Source organism: Scyliorhinus torazame, chromosome 3, assembly GCF_047496885.1.
Source record: "Scyliorhinus torazame isolate Kashiwa2021f chromosome 3, sScyTor2.1, whole genome shotgun sequence".
Lineage (NCBI taxonomy): Eukaryota > Metazoa > Chordata > Chondrichthyes > Carcharhiniformes > Scyliorhinidae > Scyliorhinus > Scyliorhinus torazame.
This window is the reverse complement of record NC_092709.1, coordinates 189935019-189953869: the sequence shown is the minus strand read 5'-3', so window position 1 is coordinate 189953869 and position 18851 is coordinate 189935019. Positions and strand designations below refer to the sequence as shown.

General features: G+C 51.0%; 1 protein-coding gene across 11 annotated transcripts in view; it reads right to left on the bottom strand.

The window, feature by feature from the left end:
- The window catches only part of LOC140408856 (LIM and calponin homology domains-containing protein 1-like), a 566047-nt gene that overhangs the window by 143876 nt on the left and 403320 nt on the right, over window positions 1–18851 (bottom strand). For all 11 annotated transcript variants that reach the window (XM_072496648.1, XM_072496651.1, XM_072496649.1 and 8 more), the window contains exon 14: window positions 5339–5374. In XM_072496648.1, the coding sequence (XP_072352749.1) occupies window positions 5339–5374 (36 nt within the window). The remainder of the gene's footprint in view (window positions 1–5338; window positions 5375–18851) is intronic.

Here is an 18851-nt window from a genome sequence, read left to right as displayed (position 1 = left end):
AATTTTATGGTACAGAAATAAACCATGCAGCCCAACAGATTTATGCTAATGTTTATGTTCCACAAAAGTCTTCTCTCACCTTCAACTGAACTTACCCATATATCTTTCTATTCCTTTCTCCCTCATGTACTTAACTAGATTTCTCTTAAATGCATCTATGCTATTTGCTTCAGCTACTCCATGCGATCGGGAATTCCAAATTCTCCCTGGGTAGAGATTTTTCCCTGAATTCCCTATTGGATTTATTAGTGGCTATTTTATATTGATGGTCCTTAGTACTGGGACTGGATTTTCATCTTCAGTTCAGGAACCACAAGTAGGGTCATTTCTGGACATCGCAGTCCTTACCTCTAAAATGCAGCCCATTTTGTGTCTCCAGTAATCAGGTGTGGGTTGGAGTTGGAGCTACCACCTCTCAAGGCAGAGCAAGGCAACAATGAAGACAAGAAGATGGCATGGCCAGCAGGTTAGAAGTTCCACCTCAAATTACTGGACATGGACCCAGTTCTGTAATAGTAGTTAGATCTTCTAGCACTCAATTCCCCTTCAACTTCCACCAACCCCCTTGCCCCCTCCATGCTCACTCACCCAGTATACACTGGGTACACAGCCAATGAGCCAAATAACACTGGCAAGTCTGAAATTCCCCTGAAATAAAAACAATCAGACATTCAAAAATCACTTTGAACATAAATTATTGTAAAGCGTCAATCAAACAAGGCAGTGAGAGTCTCATGGAAGGAACCTTTGATCCTCTTAACAACTATTAATCGTGTTCAAATAAACACACGAGCATTTAAAAACTGCTTTGAAGAAAGATAAGCTGATTGAAAGTTAATAAAACTGACTCCCAAACAAAGCTTCAAGTTATGTAAACAACCTACCACACGGCTGAGTGCATTAGGCAGCCTTGGAATTCGGCCAGGTAGTCATAATAATGGCCAGCTGGCAACTGTATCAACAAAAGCAAGCTGAACAGATGGTCAGGCATATGTTTTGTGATATTCAACAAGTACGCGTCCTTGCAGTGTAATTTTTCATAGATTATTGGAATCTGGGGCGAAATTCTCCGGAAACGGCGCGATGTCCGCCGATTGGCGCCCAAAACGGCGCCAATCAGACGGGCATCGCGCCGCCCCAAAGGTGCAGAATGCTCCGCATCTTTGGGGGCCGAGCCCCAACATTGAGGGGCTAGGCCGACGGCGGAGGAATTTCCGCCCCGCCAGCTGGCGGAAACGGCCTTTGTTGCCCTGCCAGCTGGCGCGGAAATGACATCTCCGGGCAGCGCATGCGCGGGAGCACCAGCGGCCGCTAACAGTTTCCCGCGCATGCGCAGTGGGGAGAGTCTCTTCCACCTCCGCCATGGTGGAGGCCGTGGCGGAGGCGGAAGGGAAAGAGTGCCCCCACGGCACAGGGCCGCCCGCGGATCGGTGGGCCCCGATCGCGGGCCAGGCCACCGTGGGGGCACCCCCCGGGGTCAGATCGCCCCGCGCCCCCCCCAGGACCCTGGAGCCCGCCCACGCCGCCTTGTCCCGCCGGTAAGGTAGATGATTTAATTTACGCCGGCGGGACAGGCAATTTATCAGCGGGACTTCGGCCCATCCGGGCCGGAGAATCGAGCGGTGGGGCCCGGCGGGGGGTCGGAGAATGTTGCCCCAGATTTGATTAAACTATAAAATCTCACTCTTTCAATAATCTTCCAGAACAGATTTGGTTTTATTTTGCACACTATTTGTTTTAGTTTATCATGCTTCTTACTCTCAAGCAATTTCCTTTGTTATGTTTAGTGAAATTGTAAACCTGCATTTAAAGAATTATATTATAGTTATGATTCTTATAATTCTATTTACCTAATTTTCTAAAAATAAATCACAGACCAATCTTTATTGTTTGTTACTTTTTTGTCACCAGCTATTTGCTATAACATACATAAAATTATTCATTTAGAAATTTGAATAACTCAATGACAACCTTCCTGGTTTCCCTCATATAGAGAAACATTTTAAAGTACTGTACAAGGGGAGGATACAATGCCAATTTGGAAGTGGGAAACTTATGAGGAACTGGAAAGCTAAATGGACAGTCAAGAAATATAAGAGAGAAATATAAGACACTCTTCTCAACAATGTTGCTCAAACTCATTGTGTTATGTTATTTATCTTGGCTTTTGGATGTTGTGTCAAATTCACTTAAACTGGGATAAGAATAACATACTCCAAGCAATGGCACTTTGCATCACACCCATTTGAAGCTGAACAGTTAGTATTCCAAATCGTCACTTTTTCATGTAACACATTTCCAATGCATTTGTGCTTTGAAATGATTCCCCTACACCACCACCTCCACTGATTTATATTGTACTTTGAACATTTCAGTGAAACTGTAATGTGATGATTGTATCAAAGTATTGGCAAGAGCTCATAGCTCTGATTTCAATTTCACTAGAACAGTCGATCACGAATAAACATCACAGTTTACTCTGCATGCAAAACAGCGTCAACCAAAATCACATGCACCAGCAGAGAAAGAATTAGGCAGTCAAGAAATGTGTTTTTACGACTCCCTTAATGCTAGAATACCAATTTTTATTTCACAGAAGCATGCATCACAGGAGGCCATTCAGCTCTTCAGGATGCAGCACGGTAGCATTGTGGATAGCACAATTGCTTCACAGCTCCAGGGTCCCAGGTTCGATTCTGGCTTGGGTCACTGGCTGTGTGGAGTCTGCACATCCTCCCTGTGTGTGCGTGGGTTTCCTCCGGGTGCTCCGGTTTCCGCCCACAGTCCAAAAGACGTGCAGGTTAAGTGGATTGGCCATGCTAAATTGCCCTTAGCGTCCAAAATTGCCCTTAGTGTTAAGTGGGGTTACTGGGTTATAGGGATAGGGTGGAGGTGTGGCCCTTGGGTAGGGTGCTCTTTCCAAGAGCCGGTACAGACTCGATGGGCCGAATGGCCTCCTTCTGCACTGTAAATTCTATGAAATGATGGAAGAGCTGTCTCATTAATCCTGCTGCCTGGCTCTTTTCCTATAGCCCTGGAAATAAGAAACTGGAGCAGGAGAAGGCCATTTGGCCCATCGAGCCTGCTTTGCCATTCAATGAGAATTGATCTTTTTCAAATACATATACGATTCCCTTTTGAAGGCTTTTACAGAATTATTGAGAATTCATATTTGTGACGATGCAAGTCGGAAATGGAAAACATGAGTTACTGGGTGTAAAATGCCCAAACCCAGCCAAGAAAATACAATAATGTGTTCCAGGTACTGGTACCGTGCCTGATCCTTTCCTCCTGCCAACTCTTCCCCCAACAACTATCCAAGTCTCCTACCACAAACCTTTTCTACTTTTCAGAATGGCATGTGCTTGCATTATGGAGGTAGGTGATGTTAAACCTAAATATTCCAGTTGCTTAAGTGTGTGGCTTGCAAAGGTCTGTAACTATATATATATATACAGAAAATATACATGGGAATGAATATAGGAGTAACAGAGAAAGGTAGCTAGAAATACAAAAACAGATAGTAAGGGCGGGGGATTTTCCGTGCTTTCCACCGGGAAATCCATGGCCGGGGGGTTTCAGGAATGGCCAGAAAATTCAGGTCTAAGAGTGTGGGGGGGGGGGGGGGTGAAACGGTGGTCCTGAAAAGGGAGGGGGCCTACATTTTTTCATGTATGGAACGATCTATTTGGACTGTACACAGAACAATACTTTTCACTGTACCTTGGTACACATGACAATAAACCCAAACCCAAATCCAAATCCAAATGCGCAAATTCGCGAGGTACCTGAGACTTTGGGATTCATCCCCTTCATCTCAGAGATCTTAGGTGAGCGCCGTTCAGAACTGGTCCCCACAAACTGGGACCAGACGGAACAACATTCTAGGGGGTTTCCCAGGGGATTGGAGGCCCCCAGCTGCATGCCCTTTGGAAAGGATGGTGCCCTGACATTACTGGTGCCACCTGGACACCCTGGCAGTGCCACCTGGGCAGCCTGGCAGTGCTACCTAGGCAGCCTGGCAGTGCCTGTCACGTGCCCTGGCTGTGCCACCTGGCACCGTCAAGGTGCCCAGATGGCATGGCCTGCTGGAATGGGCACTGCCAGCATGTCAGGTTGGCACTGCCAAACTGGCATTTTTTGAGCACGTGCGATCGGGCTGGGATGCCAGGCGTGGGTGTTGGGGGTCCGGGGGTCCTCCCATAGTGCATTTGATTTGGGGGATGAGGTCGGGGATTGTTTCGGGGGCCTCGGCGATTAGGGCGCCATTTAAAAATGTCTTCCTGATCTCTCGCTACACTGGGGAGTTCCGGCAAGCGGAGCTTCCCACTGTACAAAATGGGTCTCGGTGCGGCCTCGGCTGCGAGTTCCCTGCTGAGGCCCCTTCCACAATGCGAGTTGTGTTGAATAGCCATGTGTTTCTCGGCATTGCAAGCGCCGAGAAACATGCGGCTAAACGCTCTCGCTTGGGGACTTTGTTGCCTTTTGGGTGAATCGCGCCCGTAATCATTTTTGACGAGAATCGCGCCCCACATCCTGAGTACTGTATACATTTTAGTTTCCTTACTTAAGAAAGGATATAATTGCATTCAAAGCAGTTCAGAAAAAGCTCAATATACAGATTCCTGAAATAAAGGGGTTATCTTATTGGGAAAGGTTAGACAGGTTGGACCTGATCTTATTGAAACCCAAAAGATCCTGAGGGAACTTGATAGGGTGGATACTGAAAGGAGTTTCCATTGTGGGAGAGACGTACTAAGGGACACAGTTTCCATCTCCCATTTAAGATACGGATGAAGTGAATTTTTTTCTCTCAGAGGATCGTTGGTTTGTGGAATTCTCTTCCCTCGAGAGCAGTGGCGGCTGGATGACTTTAAAAAATATTTTTAATGTTGAATTCATTAGATTTTTGATTGACAAGAGAGTCAAAGGTTATAGGAGATAGACAGGAAAGTAGATTTGAGGGCACGATCAGGTCAGCCATAAATGGTGGAGCAGGCTCGTCGGGCCGAGTGGCCTACTTCTGTTCCTAATTCATATGCTCTTAAATTTTGCAGTCGTCTAATAGTAATTGGCAATCATTAACGAGAACTGAAATTTTGACAGATCATTCCATTCTCAGTTCTCCCTAAATCTGGTGTAATATTTATAAGTGAAGTTCACCTATTTTTTTATCAAATGTTTTGTCAGTAATCCCCTGCTGTATGTTAAATATAGTTAAAGTGGTTAAACACGCAAGCCTCGAGAAACTCATTATTCTTGGTGGTTTAGTAAGCAGTTGCAAATACTGATCAAGCACATGCAGCTCCACAATTTTTAAACACAAGATACCACTTACCCTGTATCATCAGACAGGGCATCTGTAGGACTGTATCTACAGGATCAAATATAAAAAACACATAGAGCATTTACAATGAAACATAAGAAACATCAATATGCATAAATTTGAGATTTTCAAAATGCACAATGGAAATTTGTTTGCATAACAGGTGTTTGATATTTCAACTGATGACAGGTCCAAAATCTAAATCTCCCTGGGACAGTAAGTCACTGTACTGGGCCAATTATTTCTTATGGTGTTCAAAATGCTGCTTAGATACCAGGTATAAGTTAATTATTGTAATACTTATTCCACAATATAAAATCAAACACCTAAAATGTTTCCCTATTTTCTCTCTCTTCAATATATATATATATTTTTTAATTAATTCATGGGATGTGCGCATTACTTTAAAAAAATATATATTTATTAAAGTTTTTGAACACAATTTTTCTCCCTTACAAACAATAACCCCCCCACCCCGTCGGAACAAAAAAAAACGAGAAATCGCGCAGAGCAAGATATACACATGGCAAAATGATATATTTACACAGCTTTGTACACTGGCCCTCACCTGTACGTGCCAGTTTCTCCAACCCTTCATGTTATCTCTTGCTCATCCACCCTCCCAGTCAGTCCCCCCTTTCCCGGCCCACTCCCCCCCCTCCCAGGACGTCCCCTCCACCCCCAAGGTTGCTGCTGCTGCTGACCGACCTTCCTCTAACGCTCCGCGAGATAGTCTAGGAAAGGTTGCCACCACCTGTAGAACCCCTGCGCAGACCCTCTCGAGGCAAACTTAATCCTCTCCAGCTTTATGAACCCAGCCATATCATTTATCCAGGCCTCCAGGCTGGGGGGGCTTCGCCTCCTTCCACATTAGCAAGATCCTTCGCCGGGCTACTAGGGACACAAAGGCCAGAATGCCGGCCTCTTTCGCCTCCTGCACTCCCGGTTCGTCCACTACTCCAAATATTGCTAGCCCCCAGCTTGGCTTGACCCGGACTTTCACCACCTGAGATATTGCTCCCGCCACTCCTCTCCAGAACCCCTCCAGTGCCGGGCATGACCAAAACATATGGACATGATTCGCCCGGCTCCCTAAGCACCTTCCACATCTGTCCTCTACCCCAAAGAACCTACTCAACCTCGCCCCTGTCAAGTGCGCTCTGTGGACCACCTTAAATTGTATCAGGCTGAGCCTGGCACACGAAGAGGAGGAATTAACCCTACCTAGGGCATCAGCCCGCAGACCTTCCTCGATCTCCTCCCCCAGCTCCCCCTCCCATTTACCCTTCAACTCTTCTACCAGCGCTTCCCCCTCTTCTTTCAACTCCTGCTGTATTTCCGACACCTTGCCCTCCCCGACCCATACACCCGAGATCACCCTATCTTGAACTTCTTGTGCCGGGAGCAACGGGAATTCCCTCACCTGTTGCCTCACAAAAGCCCTCACCTGCATATATCTAAAGGCATTTCCCGGGGGTAACTCGAACTTCTCCTCCAGTGCCCCTAGGCTCGCAAAGTTCCGTCGATGAACAGGTCCCCCATTCTTCCAATCCCCGCCCGATGCCAGCTCTGGAACATCTTCCCCGTCCATCTTCCCCGGGACAAACCGGTGGTTATCCCTGATCGGGGACCACACCAATGCTCCCATTGCACCCCGGTGCCGTCTCCACTGGCCCCAGATCCTTAGCGTTGCCGCCACCACCGGGCTCGTGGTATACTTTGTCGGCGAGAGCGGCAGCGGTGCCGTCACCAACGCCCCCAGGCTCGTTCCTTTACAGGACGTCATCTCCATCCTCTTCCATGCCGCCCCCTCTCCCTCCATAACCCACTTGCAGATCATCGCCACACTTGCTGCCCAGTAGTAGCTCCCCAGGTTTGGCAGCGCCAACCCTCCTCGGTCCCTACTGCGTTCCAGGAACCCTCTCCTTAATCTCGGGGTCTTATTCGCCCACACAAACCCCGTAATACTCCTGCCTACTCTCTTAAAAAAGGCCTTAGTGATCACGATGGGAAGGCACTGAAACACAAACAGAAACCTCGGAAGGACCACCATTTTGACCGACTGCACTCTACCCGCCAGCGAGAGCGGTAACATGTCCCATCTTTTGAAATCCTCCTCCATTTGCTCCACCAACCTCGTCAGATTCTGTTTATGTAGGGTCCCCCAACTCCTGGCTATCTGGATCCCCAGATACCGAAAGCACCCCTCCGCCCTCCTCAGCGGTAGGTCCCCTATCCCTCTTTCTTGGTCCCCCGCCTGTAATACAAAGAGCTCACTCTTCCCTACCTTGAGCTTATAGCCCGAAAACTCCCCAAACTCCCTTAGAGTCTGCATGACCTCCACCATCCCCTCCATTGGATCCGCCACGTACAGCAACAGGTCATCCGCATATAGCGACACCCGATGCTCTTCTCCCCCTCGGACCACCCCCCTCCATTTATTAGACTCCCTCAATGACATGGCCAATGGTTCGATCGCCAATGCGAACAACAGGGGGGACAGGGGGCACCCCTGCCTCGTCCCTTGGTACAGTCGAAAGTACTCCGACCTCCGCCGGTTCGTCACTACACTCGCCATCGGGGCTCTGTAAAGGAGCTTAACCCAATTGATAAACCCTACCCCGAACCCAAACCTACGCAGCACCTCCCAGAGGTACTCCTACTCGACTCGGTCAAAGGCCTTCTCCGCGTCCATAGCTGCCACTATCTCCGCCTCTCCCTCCTCCGATGGCATCATTATCACGTTTAAGAGCCGCCGCACATTGGTGTTTAGTTGCCTGCCCTTTACAAATCCCGTCTGGTCCTCGTGGATTACCTCCGGGACACAGTCCTCGATCCTCGTGGCCAGCACTTTTGCCAGCAACTTTGCATCCACATTGAGGAGCGAGATCGGCCTGTACGATCCACATTGCAGTGGGTCCTTGTCCCGCTTTAGGATCAGAGAAATTGTCGCTTCCGACATTGTCGGGGGCAGGGTCCCCTCCTCTCTTGCCTCATTAAAGGTCCTCACCAGTAGCGGGGCCAACAGGTCTGCGTACTTCCTGTTGAACTCCACCGGGAATCCGTCCGGTCCCGGGGCCTTCCCCGCCTGCATGCTCCCCAAACCCTTGCTCAGCTCCTCCAACCCAATTGGTGCCCCCAAACCAGCCACCTCTTGCTCTTCCACCCTCGGGAATCTCAGCTGATCTAGGAATCGTCTCATCCCCTCTTCCCCCGCTGGGGGCTGGGATCTGTACAGCTCTTCATAAAAGGCCTTGAATACCTCGTTTATTTTCGTCGCACTCCGAACCGTGGTCCCCCTTCCATCTTTGACTCCCCCTATTTCCCTCGCTGCCATCCTCTTACGGAGCTGGTGTGCCAGCATCCGACTAGCCTTTTCCCCATACTCGTAGGTCGCCCCCTGCGCTTTCCTCCACTGTGCCTCCCCCTTCCCTGTGGTCAACAGGTCAAACTCCGTCTGGAGCCGTCGTCTTTCCCCAAGTAATCTTTCCTCCGGGGCCTCTGCGTATCTCCTGTCCACTCTCAAAATCTCCCTCACTAACCTCTCCCTTTCCATACCCTCTGTCTTCTCCCTATGAGCCCTAATGGAAATTAGCTCTCCCCTGATCACCGCCTTCAACGCCTCCCATACCACCCCCTCCCGCACCTCCCCATTGTCGTTGGCCTCCAAGTACCTTTCGATACACCCCCTCACCTTCCCACACACCACCTCGTCCGCCAGCAGTCCCACATCCAGCCGCCACAACGGGCGTTGGTCCCTCTCCTCTCCCAGCTCCAGTTCCACCCAGTGCGGGGCATGGTCCGAAACGGCTATAGCCGAATACTCCGTCCCCTCCACCCTCGAGATGAGCGCCCTACCCAGAACAAAGAAATCTATCCGGGAGTAGGCTTTGTGTACATGGGAGAAGAAAGAAAATTCCCTGGCCTGCGGCTTTGCAAACCGCCATGGGTTCACTCCCCGCATCTGATCCATAAACCCCCTAAGTACCTTGGCCGCCGCCGGCCTCTTTCCAGTCCTTGATTTGGAGCGGTCCAGTGCTGGATCCAACACTGTATTGAAGTCCCCTCCCATTATCAGGCCTCCTATCTCCAGGTCCGGAATGCGCCCCAACATGCGCTTCATGAATCCTGCATCATCCCAGTTCGGGGCGTATACGTTTACCAACACCACCCACGTCCCTTGCAGCCTACCGCTCACCATTACATATCGCCCTCCATTGTCCGCTACAATAGTCTTGGCCTCAAATGACACCCGCTTGCCCACCAATATTGCCACCCCTCTATTCTTCGCGTCCAGTCCCGAGTGGAATACCTGTCCTACCCATCCCTTTCTTAACCTGACCTGGTCCGCCACCTTCAGGTGAGTCTCTTGGAGCATGGCCACGTCCGCCTTCAGTCCCTTTAAGTGCGCGAGCACTCGAACCCTCTTCACCGGCCCATTCAGGCCCCTCACATTCCACGTTATCAGCCGGATTGGAGGGGCTCTCACCCCCCCGCCCCCCCCCCCCCCCCCCCCCCAACGCCCCGCCGACTAGCCATCTCCTTTTCTGGGCCAGTCCCGTGTCCACGCCTCCCTCACCCTCCAGTCCCCTAGAGGGGGGAACCCCCGTCCCGACCACCTCTTCTGTGTCCCATTCCCTTTCGGCCAGTGCAGCAGCAACCCTTTTCCCCCCCCTTTCCCCCCCCTCCCCCCCGCTAGACCCCTGTCTAGCTTTTTTGCTCCCCCCATGTCACTCCCGTAAGTCAGCTGACGCCTGCTGACCCCGGCATCCCCCGCCGTCCCATTGACCACCCCGCGTGGGAGTCTCCCAATCCATATGCATTCCTTCGTTCCCCTTCCCGCCTTTCTTCCTGCGCGCGGGAAAACACCCCGCGCTTTCCAAAGTCCGCTCCGCCCCCTCTGGCGCAGCTCCTGTCGCGGCCTTGTCTCTCTCCCCCAGCCCATGTAACATTTCCTGCGTGTGATTGACCCCCTATATACAACAACCATCACACATCAAACCCCAAAACATCCCCCCCACCCTCACAAACCCTCAATTAGAGTCCAACTTTTCGGCTTGTACAAAGGTCCACGCCTCTTCAGGCGTTTCGAAGTAACAGTGTTGGCCCTTGTATGTGACCCACAGTCGCGCTGGCTGCAGCATTCCGAATTTCACTTATTTCTGGTACAACGCCGCTTTGGCCCGGTTGAAACCCGCTCTCCGCTTTGCAACCTCCGTGCTCCAGTCCGGGTATATTCGGATCTCTGCATTGTCCCACTTACTGCTCCGCTCCTTCTTGGCCCAACTCAGGACCCACTCTCTGTCCGTGAACCGGTGGAACCTCACCACCATCGCTCTTGGCGGCTCATTTGCCTGGGGCTTCTTCGCCAGCACCCGATGTGCCCCGTCCAACTCCAGCGGCCTCGAAGGGGCCTTCGTGCCCATCATCGCCTCGAGCATCGTGCTCGCGTATGCCCCCTCCACTCCCTCAGGGAGACCCAGGATTCGCAGATTCTTTCTCCTCGACCTGTTCTCCAGGTCTTCGAGTCTTCCCGCCCACCTCTTGTGTAGCGCCTCGTTCTGCTCCACTCTAACCGCCAGGCCCACGAGATCGTCCTCGTTCTGACTGAATTTTTTCTGTACCTCCTGGATCTTAGCTTCGTGGGCCTTCTGGGTGATCCCGAGTCCTTCAATTGCCGAAAGCATAGGCGCCAACATCTCCTTGCGCATCTCCTCGCGCTGCTCCTCGAAGCAGCGCTTGATGAACTCCTGCAGCTCCCCTTTGTCCCTGGCCACCGCCATTTTGTTTTCTTTCCCTCGCTTCTCCCGTTGCTCCAGTGCCGCTCCTTTGGCCGTTACACTTCTGGTCCGTTTCATAGAAGTTGGAGGGGGACCTCTCTCTTCCCTTCCCCACGGCTGCGTCAAAAAAAAAGCCTCGTCCCTGCTTCTTCAATGGCCTTGGTAAATCTTTTCACAGTTGGTCCCTCTGCTGCTAGAATTCACCTTTGATAGAGTCAAGTCAGATTGCAGCTTTAAGCTTGCCCTTCCCCCGCCTGCATGCTGGAAGAGGCCATTGTCTATTCCTGCAGCACAAGCCAACTCTTTTACTGTTTCTGCCGGGTCTGGTAGCCAAAAGACACAACATTCCTGGGAGACACTGTCAGGGGGATGCTGCAGTCTTGTTCCCACACCGGGAAATGTCAAACAAATGCCGCGGGGGCCCTGTAAAAGAGCCCAAATGTCCGTTCCAAGCACGAGCTACCGAATATGCGACCTAGCTCTGCATAGCCGCACCCGGAAGTGATGTGAGCATTACTGGCTAGGACACCAGTTGTTGCCCATCACTGATTGCCCTTGAGAAGGTGGTGAGCTGCAGTCCATGTTTAGGAAGGGAGCTCCAGGATTTTGACTCAATGAAAGTGAAGAAACAGCAATTTTAAAGTCAGGATGGTGAGTGGCATAGAGGGGAACCTCCAGGTGGTTGTGTTCCCATTTGTTTGTTGCCCTTCCCCTTCTTTATGGTAGCTGTCATAATATACACCAATATATCATGGTGCAGACACACACTGATGGTCACACAGTGGGACAAATCAACATACACAACACCGCAGCCAATCACCAGTGAGAGCACATGCACTATAAAGACAGGGGGCATCAGAGTTCCCGCTCATTCGAGTAGCAGCTAGCTAGGAGCACAGAGCTCACAGCCTGCAACACAGACATTCACCATGTGCTGAGTGCATCAACTGGTTAGGACAAGGCAAAGGTCTTTAGTTAAAGCTAGTATCGTATTTACCCGCAGTTCAAGTATGTTTAAATAGTTAACCTTTTAATAAAATAGTGTTGCACTACTTCAAGTGTTGGTGACCTGTATGTGATCCAGAACACCCAACACATCAGTAGCAATCATGGGTTTGGAAGGTGCTGCCTAAGGAAACTTGGTGAGTTTCTGCAGTGCATCTTGTAGATGGTACACACTATTGACACTGCATTGGTGGGAGAGGGAGTAAAAGTTTGTGGATGGGGTGCCAATCAAGTGGGCTGCTTTGTCCTGGATGGCATTGAGCTTCTTGAGTGTTGTTGGAACTACACTCATTTGGGCAAGTGGAGGGTACTCCATCACACTCCTGGCTTGTGTCTTGTAGATGGGAGGCAGGCTTTGGGGAGTAATACAATTGCTTGTCAGGGGGCAATGGTTGGATACTTCCCTGTTGGACTGGTGATTGCCTGGCACTTCTGTGGCGCAAATGTTACTTGCCACTTGTCAGCCCAGGCCTGGATGTTGTCCAGGTCTTGCTGCATTTGGAAATGGACTGCTTAAGTAGTTCTCCTAATTGGCCACCGTAAGGTTAACAGAAGATGAACAAATCCTCATTTATGTTTCCACCGAAGTTACTTGGCCAACTGGGAGAAGCCGAAGGAAACTCGTGTTTTATGTTAATGTAGGCTTTTTCTTGCTGAATTGCTCTATTCTGATGCATTAGTGGTTTTACTCTTTTCATCCTGACTTATACCATACCATTCAGAGGTGGCTATGAATTCCACAACATTGTTCTTTTAATGACAGAAAACTATTTGCTGATAATTGCTGATTTTCTAGACAAACGAAAGCCAAAACATTTTGGAATGACATGAACTGGCTGCTCATTGATGTTGCAAAATGTAGAGCAAGAAACAGCTCTACCAAATGTCTTTTAAAAATTCTTTCATAGGTTGTAGGTATCACTGCCATTGCCAGAATTTGTTGACCTTTCCTTTGAACAAAGGGCTATTAAGAGCACATTGCTGGGTCTGGAGTCACATGTAACCAAACCAGGTAAGGATGGCAGATTTCCTTCTTCCCCTAAGGGTATTAGTGAACAAGATGGGGATTTACAGCAACTGCTAATAGTTGTTATCGTCACCATCACAGAGACTGGCTTTATATTCCAGATTTATTCATTGAATTTAAATTCCACTAGCTGCCAAGTGGGGTTTTAAACCTTACCTCCAGAGCATTAGGTTGGCCCCTGGATTAGTGGTCCAGTGATATTACCGTGAGGAGAATGTTGTAAAGTAAATATTCAAATAATGTATACGAGTAATGTTTGTTGATTTTCACATATGTGTATGGGCTGCAATGAGGACAATGTTGTGAAGTGGATATTCAACTAATGTTTATTTCAACAGATTTGTGAGCTTCTCAAAGACTTTTCAATATTATTGTAGGGTTTGTGAGTTCTGCCGAGGCAGATACTTGGAGAGTGGGTTGGGGGTTTGGGAGGATACAAGAATGAGGGGAAAAGGGGGGCGAGGGTGTATGGGGTAAGGGGGTTAAGTGAAATGAAGCGGAGAATGGGGATATGGGTGGATATGGAGGGTGAGGATGTAAGGGAGTGATTGTTAAGGGGCCTCACACTCAACTTCAGAACAGGGTAGGTATCTCAACATATCAAGGTCGCCACTACCAACCCCGGCCTCCACCTCAGACCTGCTACTTGAGGCAGCAGGCCAGACTCCAGCCTGTCCCTGCGTCCCCACCATGAAGACAGCTTTGACAAGCACAGCCGGGGAGGAGCTGGGATGTCAACATCGGAAAATCTCTCAACTCCCAATTCCAGCCTCTCTGGAAAAAATCCAGCTTTTGAGGTTTTCCTCAATGCACAAATCAAGTATATTGATATATATACCATTTGCACTCATAAGGGGATTCCACTACAATTCCTGCCAAACTAAATCCTTTATAATGCTGCTCATACCCTTGCACTTAATTTAATTTGCAAAATATTAGCCTTTTTAATTAATTTACGGAATTGCCAGCTTCACTGGGAAGGCCAGCATTTATTGCCCATTCCTAGCTTCCCTCGAGTGGGAGCGAGCTGCCTTATTGAATCGCTCCAATCAATATGAAGGCACTTTGACAATACTGTTAGATTTTGAGTTCCAGGGTTTTGATTTAGCGAAGATGACGGTTCAGCAGTATATTTCCAAAGCAGGTGAGAGACTAGGAGAGGAACTTGTAGATGGTGGTGTTCCCATGTGCCTTCTGCCCTTGCTTTTATAAACTGTAGAGGTTGCAGATCTGGAGAGTGCGACTGAAGAAGCCGTGGCGAGCTTCAGCAGTGTATGTTGCAGATTATACACATGACAACCAGGAAGTAGTAAATGTTTAAGGTGGTGCGGGGTGTCAATCAAGTGGATTGTTGGCTCCTAGATTTTGTTGAGCCTTTTAAGTGCTTTTGGAGCTGCACTCACCCCAGCAATGGAGAGCATTTGATCGTCTTTCTGACTCATGCCTTGTAGATGGTGGACTGTCATACCCCTTAGGCTAGGTATTTACGATTTGATCTGTGGTCAGGGACAGAAGGATGCGACTGTAAGAGAGACAGGCATGGGGATCCAGAGGTAGCAGTGCAATCCCTTGCAATTGTCAAACAGGTTCAAGGTATTTGCAGCATAGACAAGAGCAGGGATCACAGGGAGAATGAGCAAATTTACCATGGCACCGTGGCACAGGAGGCAATTCAAATGAGGGGAGCAAAAGCAATACAGTTGTAGTAAGGGTCAGTATAGTTAGGGCAATAGACAATTGTCAATGCAGCTGAGAGTGTGAGTTCCAAAGACTATGAAGCTTAAAGATCATCGCCTTGGGGCTGGAGAGGGGAAGAATCCAATTGTCATGGTTAACATGTATACCAATGATTGAGCAATAAGAAAGAGATTTTGCTGAGGGAGTATGAACAGCTAAAGAGTAATGTAAAAAGCAGAATGTCTGGGTTACCTGAGCCATGAGAAAACTGGCACAGGATAAATAAGATCAGAATCCCGAATGTGTGGTTCAAAACATTGATTGGATTGGATTTGGGTTTATTGTCATGTGCACCGAGGTACAGTGAAAAGTATTGTTCTACGTACAGTCCAGACAGATCATTCCATACATGAAAAACATAGGACACGTGATAGATACACAATGTAAATATCGAGTGAAACATATGGGGCGGGATTCTCCACTCCCGTGCCGAAGTGCCCACGCCGTCGTGACCTCGACGGCGCGAAACGGCCCCTATCCCGACCGATTCAGGGCCCGATGATTGGCACGGATCGGGGCCGCGTCATCTACACGCGCCAGGCCTTATCGCCACGTAAAGGCGGCGCCGCATACATGACGCGGCCGGCGCCACATGACTGGCGTCATCCGCGCATGCGCGGGTTGGCCGGCGCCAGCCCACACATGCGTGGTTGCCGTCCTCTCCGAGTCCGCCCCGCAAGAAAATGGCGGACGGATCTTGCTGGGCCGCGGAAGGAAGGAGGTCCTCCTTCAGAGAGGACGTTCCGACGATCGGTGAGCACCGATCGCGGGCCATCCCACATTTGAGGTACCCCCGGTGCAGGATCCCCCCCAGGATGCCCCCCGGCAGGCCACCGCCCCCCCCCCCCCCCCAGCGTTCCCGCGCGGTTCCCAACGGCAGCGACCAGGTGTGGACGGCGCCAGGGGGAACCCGCCGTTTTGGCCTGGCCGCTCAGCCCGTCCGGGCCTGAGAATAGCGGGGGTGCCGGAGAATCGCCATTTTGGGTGTCTCCGACGATTCTCCGGCCTGCGGCCCACGGAACTCAACCGGGCTGTTCCCGCCGCTTGGGAGAATCGCGGGAAATTTTGGCGGCCCAGGCGATTCTCCCAACGGCGAGGGAGTGGAGAATCTCGCCCAAGGTTTCACACACTTGGTGTACTTCCTGGTCCTCATTTTCCAGTCACTGATTTCAATGTGCATGCCTAACTTCTCCATATATGGTCCAGGTATAAAATGTTCTCGGGCAGGAAAATAAAACATAAAAATCCATATGTAATATGGCACTATTTATTTAAATGTTTGCCGATAATTCATATATTCAAATAATAACATTTGAACAATTTAAAAACATTTAACTGCTCAAAATATCCAAGGAAGAAAGGCTTTTACACAAGGTGGATTGTTCCAGTGTTAATTTATAGCTTCTAGTTCATAATCGGCACGTGTCACCTCTAGAGGGTCAGTGTCAACTTCAAACTGCCCAGACATATCGCCAAATCCCCAACAATGGACGCGATTTAATGGAAACGTTTCTAAGTATGGTTGTGAGTGGGAACTGCCGTGAGCTTCCCAACACTCGGCCTAGCGAGGCCGTCACTGCTATGAAACGTTAATTGGTCCACTTAACGAGGCCCCACAGGCTTCTCACCGCAAATCATAGTCTGCCGGCTGATTCGCCGGGACCGTGCTCGCCAGCCCCCGCTAACAAGGGCGAGCTGCACCTAAACCAATGCTGCACAGCCAACCCCACTCAGCTTACTTCCATGTCACTGAGACAGCCAGCCCCACGATTCAGCGATGCCGACCTAGGCAAACTACTGGAAACGGTAGAGGCCAGGCAGGATGCCCTGTTCCCCCGAGGGTCAGCCACAAGGCAGCCAGTGCTGCCTGGGAGAAAATGGCAGCTGCAGTCAGCTCAGGGAACGTGACCAGGAGGACTGGCACCCAGTGCCGCAAGAAGGTCAATGACCTCCACCGGATTGCTCGGGTGAGTTTGCACTGGGTCCCCGACCACCCGCCCCACCCCCCCATACTCCCCACCCACCCTATACTCTGCATCCCCCCCATATGGCCCATCTCCCCAAGCCCCTTCCCCAATCCCCGAGCATCCGCCCCCCTGTGATGAACCACGTGTGCAGCTAGCGATGTCCCCTCTCCCTCTTTGTCCCCGCAGGAGAAGTTGGTGCACAACCAATGGGAGAGGGTCCAGACGAGCAGCAGGGTGCAAGACATCAGAGTCCTCACCCCTGTGAGGAACTGGAGGTCGCAGGGTGGCTGAGGACAGAACAGTGACCACCATAGAGGTCGGCGCATGGCCCAGAGGTGAGGATCCACCAGCCCCCATCCAGATGATCTGTCAAACATGAGTTGTCATTGCCATACAGACTGACCCATCCCTCCCACATGTTCTTCATTCTCCCGCAGGACCTGCAGCCGACGGCGACCAGCATATCCCCCCCGCTCCCCCCCTAGAGAACACCTCGGAGGAGAGCTCCAAGAATACCATCGTTATCACGGCACAGCTATCATCCCCACCCTCCACCAGCACAGACACAAACCTCAGTGGGTGGCAGTAGTGGTCAGGCTTCTGGGGCACATTCCGGTGAGCACCACACAGCTGTTGATGCACATCAGGCGGAGGCAGGAATGCCCAGGTGAGACAGCAGTCAGAGGTCGGCTGTATCGCAGGACCCAGCTGGGTCCCAGTCAGATGCTGAGCCTCTGGAACAGGTTTATCCAGAGCTGATGGAGACATTAGGGTATGGCCTTAAGATTCAGAGGGGGATGTCAGCGACACTCCAGCAGGTCCCCAACCGATTTGAGGAGCCCCAGAGGCTATGTGCGCAGCAGATAGCACTGGCAATGCATGGCATCGAGGCCAACACTGCTAGGCTGGCAACCTCAGTGGAGAATTTGGTGTACGAGTCAGTAACATGAGTGGAGGTGTCCAAGGTGTCACGCAGTCGGTGACGGCCATGGCTGAGCGCCTCAACAGCACGCCCCATTCACTGGGAGACATTACCCAGTATCAGGGGGATCTTGATGAGGCGCTGCAGGGCATGTCCTAGTCCCGGGTGGGCATAGCCAAGGCACTGCAGAGCATGTCCCGGTTGCTGGGGGAATGACAGACTAGGCCACATCCTATGTGAAGTGGGCGAGGATGAGGGCATCATTGGCCCTCTGGGCATGCCAGACCCTTGCCGCTCCTGCCTGTCTTCCATTCTCTGGCCAGTCCTGCGGATCCTACCCGGGGTTGTTCTCCAGCCCCTCCTGGTCCGGCACCTGCTCATCCTCCTCCTCAAAGGTGGCCACATATTCCTCCCCTCCACCTCCAGCACATCGCCCCGCTGCTGTGCCAGGTTGTGGAGGACACAGCAGACCACCACAAAGCGGCCAGCCCTCTGGGGGGCATACTGCAGTGCACCACCAGAATGGTCGAGGCTTCAGAAGCGCCTTTTAAGGAGTCCAATGCACCATTGAAGACAGACTGGGTGGCCGCATGGACCTCGTTGTATTGGGTCTCAGCATCGGTCACCGGCCTTCGTACTGGCATCATTAACCAGGGCCTCAGCGGGTACCCCTTATCCCCCAAGAGCCAACGAAGAGGTCGGGGATGTCTGACTGTCCCTGGATGGAGCTGTCGTGCACACTCCCTGGGAAGCGTGCATCCACGTGCATGATCTTCATGGGCTACATGGCCACCAGAAGCAGATAACCTCCTCCTGTTTGCGGTGCAAAGTCCACAAGGACATGCACAGGTGCCGCACCGTCGCCTTGTTGAGGCAAAGTCTCCTATGGCACACGCTGTCCGTCATCTGCTTGAAAGACCAGTGGTGCTTGTACACTTTGAGCCGTTGCGGGCCTCTCCCTCTGGGTCCCTCCCTGGCCGAATAGGCGGCCGAGTCCTTAGGTTGTGGGGCAGGGCCCTGCACAAGTACTGCCGCCTCGAGCCTCTGTCGGCGCTGCTGCAGCTGTGCCCTCCAGCGCCTGGCCTCC